A 6,314-nucleotide genomic window follows, 5' to 3' on the forward strand; every position below is an offset into this window, starting at 1 on the left:
ATATATATATATATATATATATATATATATATATAACATGGCTGTTTTTAACCAATCCCCAACAGGCCTCCTTTAAAACCTCCACCAAACTGGAGCCAACTTGTAGGGGGGGGACTTATCTCTGGGTGAAAGTCTCCCCCCAGGAAGTCTCTCCCCCAGGAAGTCTCTCCCCAGGAAGTCTCTCCCCAGAGAGAAACCAAACCAGAGGTCGGCCACCAGATTGCAGCCCAACGTGGAGCCTCCTCACCGAGAGTCTGACTCATCTGGACCAGAGTTACAGCGTGTGTGTGTGTGTGTGTGTGTGTGTGTGTGTGTGTGTGTGTGTGTGTGTGTGTGTGTGTGTGTGTGTGTGTGTGTGTGTGTGTGCATGTGTGCATCTGTGTGTGTGTGTGTGTGTGTGTGTGCTTGTGTGTGTGTGTGCGTGTGCATGTAGGTGTGTGTGTGTGTGTGTGTGTGTGTGTGTGTGTGTGTGTGTGTGTGTGTGTGTATGTGTGTGTGTGTGTGTGTGTGTGTGTGTGTGTGTGTGTGTGTGTGTGTGTATGCATATATGTATGTATGTGTGTGTGTATGCATATATGTATGTATGTGTGTGTGTGTGTGTGTGTATGCATATATGTATGTGTGTGTGTATGTGTGTGTGTGTATGTGTGCATATATGTATATGTGTGTGTCTGTGTGTGTGTGTGTGTGTGTGTGTGTGTGTGTGTGTGTGCATATATGTGTGTGTGTGTGTGTGTGTGTGTGTGTGTGTATGCATATATGTATGTGTGTGTGTGTGTGTGTGTGTGTGTGTGTATGCATATATGTATGTGTGTGTGTGTGTGTGTGTGTGTGTGTGTGTGTGTGTGTGTGTGTATGCATATATGTATGTGTGTGTGTGTGTGTGTGTGTGTGTGTGTGTGTGTGTGTATGCATATATGTGTGTGTGTGTGTGTGTGTATGTGTGTGTGTTTCTTCCACTAAACTTCAGCCAAATTTAGAAGTTTTTTTTCACACAAAGCGAGAGTCTGTGAAAGACTTCAGGCTCTCAGTGGAACTTTTGGGGGTTTTTTTAGGCACTTTTTTCCCGTCAAAAACTTGGACAAAAAAAGACAAAAAACATCAAACAAATCTGCCATCTTTTCTTCTGTAAAACACATAAAGAAATCGGAGAAGAAGGTTCGAAATAAAACTACAAAAACGTAGAAAGCCTTCATCGTAAAGCCCTAAAAACACCAGAACATGTTGTAATAATTTACAGAGAGAGAGGAGCTGTTGAAGGTTTGGGGTTTCCTCCCCTCCCTTAAACACATCACATGTCGTAACTCTGAGTTTCTTTTGGCCCTGATGGGATAAAGATCGTTGGCCGAGCTTCAGAAACCGGATCAGAACCACCTGTCAACTCTCACAGCTTCTCACGTTCGGGGTTTTCCCCCCAAAGTGATTCTGCAGAAACCCTGTTCCCCACAGAGAGGCTGAAGGAGGGAAAACAGAGAGGAGATGGAGAGAATATAACCGAGAGAAGACGGAGAAAAGAAACCCCAAAAAGTGCACCCAAAAATGTGCCCGAAACATCACAAAAAACATGAACAAAGTGCCAAAAGATTAAAAACTATGACATGAACTTTGGTATAAATATCAGCTAAGGAACAGCGTGACCCAAAGGCTCAAAAACAGCCCAAAAGTTGTGACACGTGATGCGTTTAGGGAACACAACAGCTGCTGGAACACAGAGCTTTCAAAAGGAAAAGTAGATCTAGAGCGCTGCCGTTTCCATGTAACCTGTTACACCAAACTCCAGCCAGATTTACAGTGTTTTAACTTCTAATCAGCAGCTTAATGTCTCTTCCTTTATGTAACCTTTACACCAAACTCCAGCCAGATTTACAGTGTTTTAACTTCTAATCAGCAGCTTAATGTCTCTTCCTTTATGTAACCTGTACACCAAACTCCAGCCAGATTTACAGTGTTTTAACTTCTAATCAGCAGCTTAATGTCTCTTCCTTTATGTAACCAGTACACCAAACTCCAGCCAGATTTACAGTGTTTTAACTTCTAATCAGCAGCTTAATGTCTCTTCCTTTATGTAACCAGTACACCAAACTCCAGCCAGATTTACAGTGTTTTAACTTCTAATCAGCAGCTTAATGTCTCTTCCTTTATGTAACCTTTACACCAAACTCCAGCCAGATTTACAGTGTTTTAACTTCTAATCAGCAGCTTAATGTCTCTTCCTTTATGTAACCTTTACACCAAACTCCAGCCAGATTTACAGTGTTTTAACTTCTAATCAGCAGCTTAATGTCTCTTCCTTTATGTAACCAGTACACCAAACTCCAGCCAGATTTACAGTGTTTTAACTTCTAATCAGCAGCTTAATGTCTCTTCCTTTATGTAACCTTTACACCAAACTCCAGCCAGATTTACAGTGTTTTAACTTCTAATCAGCAGCTTAATGTCTCTTCCTTTATGTAACCTTTACACCAAACTCCAGCCAGATTTACAGTGTTTTAACTTCCAATCAGCAGCTTAATGTCTCTTCCTTTATGTAACCTGTTACACCAAACTCCAGCCAAATTTACAGTGTTTTAACTTCCAATCAGCAGCTTAATGTCTCTTCCTTTATGTAACCTGTTACACCAAACTCCAGCCAGATTTACAGTGTTTTAACTTCCAATCAGCAGCTTAATGTCTCTTCCTTTATGTAACCTGTTACACCAAACTCCAGCCAGATTTACAGCATTTTAACTTCCAATCAGCAGCTTAATGTCTCTTCCTTTATATAACCTTTACACCAAACTCCAGCCAGATTTACAGCGTTTTAACTTCTAATCAGCAGCTTAATGTCTCTTCCTTTATGTAACCTTTACACCAAACTCCAGCCAGATTTACAGTGTTTTAACTTCCAATCAGCAGCTTAATGTCTCTTCCTTTATATAACCTTTACACCAAACTCCAGCCAGATTTACAGTGTTTTAACTTCTAATCAGCAGCTTAATGTCTCTTCCTTTATGTAACCTTTACACCAAACTCCAGCCAGATTTACAGTGTTTTAACTTCTAATCAGCAGCTTAATGTCTCTTCCTTTATGTAACCTTTACACCAAACTCCAGCCAGATTTACAGTGTTTTAACTTCTAATCAGCAGCTTAATGTCTCTTCCTTTATGTAACCTGTTACACCAAACTCCAGCCAGATTTACAGTGTTTTAACTTCCAATCAGCAGCTTAATGTCTCTTCCTTTATGTAACCTGTTACACCAAACTCCAGCCAGATTTACAGTGTTTTAACTTCTAATCAGCAGCTTAATGTCTCTTCCTTTATATAACCTTTACACCAAACTCCAGCCAGATTTACAGCGTTTCAACTTCTAATCAGCAGCTTAATGTCTCTTCCTTTATGTAACCTTTACACCAAACTCCAGCCAGATTTACAGCGTTTTAACTTCCAATCAGCAGCTTAATGTCTCTTCCTTTATGTAACCTTTACACCAAACTCCAGCCAGATTTACAGTGTTTTAACTTCTAATCAGCAGCTTAATGTCTCTTCCTTTATGTAACCTTTACACCAAACTCTAGCCAGATTTATAGCGTTTTAACTTCTAATCAGCAGCTTAATGTCTCTTCCTTTATGTAAACTTTACACCAAACTCCAGCCAGATTTACAGTGTTTTAACTTCCAATCAGCAGCTTAATGTCTCTTCCTTTATGTAACCTTTACACCAAACTCCAGCCAGATTTACAGTGTTTTAACTTCCAATCAGCAGCTTAATGTCTCTTCCTTTATGTAATCTTTACACCAAACTCCAGCCAGATTTACAGCGTTTTAACTTCTAATCAGCAGCTTGGTTTCTCTCATTGATTCTCCTGTAGAGAATGTTTTCTCTGATGAGTCAGCAAAATAAAGACTGAGACCTTTTCATGCTTTGGGCACTTTTTTGGGCACATTTTTAGGCAGTTTTTGGTACTTTTTTAGGCAGTTTAGGGCATTTTTGGGGGGCTATTTTGGGCACATTTTAAACAGTTTTTGGCACTTTTGGGGGGCTATTTTGGGCACATTTTAAACAGTTTTTGGCACTTTTGGGGGGCTATTTTGGGCACATTTTAAACAGTTTTTGGCACTTTTGGGGGCTATTTTCGGCAGTTGTTGGGGGCTAGTTTGGGCACATTTTAAACAGTGTTTCTGGGCTTTTTGGGGCTGTTTAGGGCACTTTTTGAGGGTTAAATACGGTATATATCTGTATATATACTGTGTATATATCTGTATATATACACTGTATATATGTATATATAGTGTATTTAGTCCCACCTATCTCTGTCGCGTAGGACCGTCCGTTCTCCGGTAGTATTATAAGGGCTATATACTGTATATATCTGTATATATACTGTGTATATATCTGTATATATACTGTATGTATGTATAAATGTATATATATATATATACACAGTACATATGTATATATAGTGTATTTCGTCCCACCTATCTCCGTCTTGTAGGACCGTCCGTTCTCCGGTAGTATTATAAGGGCTATATACTGTATATATCTGTATATATACTGTGTATATATCTATATATACTGTATATGTATATATATATATATACACAGTATATATGTATATATAGTGTATTTCGTCCCACCTATCTCCGTCTCGTAGGACCGTTATTATAAAGGTTATATACTGTATATATCTGTATATATACTGTGTATATGTATAAATGTATATATATATACAGTATATATGTATATATAGTGTATTTCGTCTCACCTATCTCCGTCTCGTAGGACCTTCTGTTCTCCGGTAGTATTATAAGGGCTATATACTGTATATATCTGTATATATACTGTCTATATATCTGTATATATACTGTATATATGTATAAATGTATATATATACAGTATATATGAATATATAGTGTATTTCGTCTCACCTATCTCCGTCTCGTAGGACCTTCTATTCTCCAGCAGTATTATAAGGGTTACTATATCTGTATATATACTGTGTATATATCTGTATATATACTGTGTATATGTATAAATGTATATATATACAGTATATATGTATATATAGTGTATTTCGTCTCACCTATCTCCGTCTCGTAGGACCTTCTATTCTCCAGCAGTATTATAAAGGTTATATACTGTATATATCTGTATATATACTGTGTATATGTATAAATGTATATATATATATATACAGTATATATGTATATATAGTGTATTTCGTCTCACCTATCTCCGTCTCGTAGGACCTTCTGTTCTCCGGTAGTATTATAAGGGCTATATACTGTATATATCTGTATATATACTGTGTATATATCTGTATATATACTGTATATATGTATAAATGTATATATATACAGTATATATGAATATATAGTGTATTTCGTCTCACCTATCTCCGTCTCGTAGGACCTTCTATTCTCCATCAGTATTATAAGGGTTATATACTGTATATATCTGTATCTATACTGTGTATATATCGGTATATATACTGTATATATATGTATAAATGTATATATATACAGTATATATGTATATATAGTGTATTTCGTCCCACCTATCTCCGTCTCGTAGGACCTTCCGTTCTCCGGTAGCTGGATGAACTGTTTGGAGAAGACGCTGCTGCCGTATCCCAGGATATATCCCTCCAGCTTCACATCGGGGCTCGGGCGCACAAACGTCATCACGATGGTGTCGGCCGTGGCGTGGATCCGAACCCTCATGTTCTGGCGCCGCGCTGACAGGAAGAGGAGAAGAAGAAGAAGAAGAGTTTACAGACTAATAGCACCAATAATGGAGTTTAAAACACATTCACAAATGGAGGAGGAAAAGCTGCAAAGGTCCAAAAGGTCCAAAACACAACAGAGAAACATGGAAGAAATGAACAGAAATGAGAATTTTAAAATGAGAAAAACTTAGAGAAAAAGTGAACAAAATTAATTGAGAAAATGTGACAAAAAACTGACAAAGATTTGGAGAAAGTGACAAAAAATTTGAGAAAAAGTGACAATAAATTTGGAGAATATATGACAAAAATTTGGAGAAAATGTGACAAAAAATTGGAGAAAAAGTGACAAAAATGTGGACAAAAGTGGGTGCCGGACTGTGAGTAATTTAGGATTTCCCCCGGAGCCTTAATGACCACACAGGGCCTGTGTGTGTCTGTGTCTGTGTGTGTGTGTGTGTGTGTGTGTGTGTGTGTGTGTGTGTGTGTGTGTGTGTGTGTGTGTGTCTGTGTCTGTGTGTGTGTGTGTGTGTGTGTGTGTGTGTGTGTGTGTGTGTGTGTGTGTGTGTCTCTGTGTGTGTAATGCTGTTGCTTAAATCATGTCATTTTT

At 38.2% G+C, this 6,314-nt stretch overlaps 1 protein-coding gene across 4 annotated transcripts in view; it reads right to left on the bottom strand.

Annotated features, from left to right (window-relative positions):
• LOC114551275 (target of Nesh-SH3) overlaps positions 1 to 5,861 on the bottom strand; it is a 37,090-nt gene extending 31,229 nt beyond the window's left edge. For all 4 annotated transcript variants that reach the window (XM_028572444.1, XM_028572447.1, XM_028572445.1 and 1 more), the window contains exon 1: positions 5,537 to 5,861. In XM_028572444.1, coding sequence (XP_028428245.1) covers positions 5,537 to 5,702 — 166 coding nt within the window. In that variant the 5' untranslated portion in view covers positions 5,703 to 5,861. The remainder of the gene's footprint in view (positions 1 to 5,536) is intronic.
• Between the last annotated feature and the right edge of the window lie 453 nt (positions 5,862 to 6,314).

The sequence above is a fragment of the Perca flavescens genome, chromosome 24 (genome assembly GCF_004354835.1).
Source record: "Perca flavescens isolate YP-PL-M2 chromosome 24, PFLA_1.0, whole genome shotgun sequence".
NCBI lineage: Eukaryota > Metazoa > Chordata > Actinopteri > Perciformes > Percidae > Perca > Perca flavescens.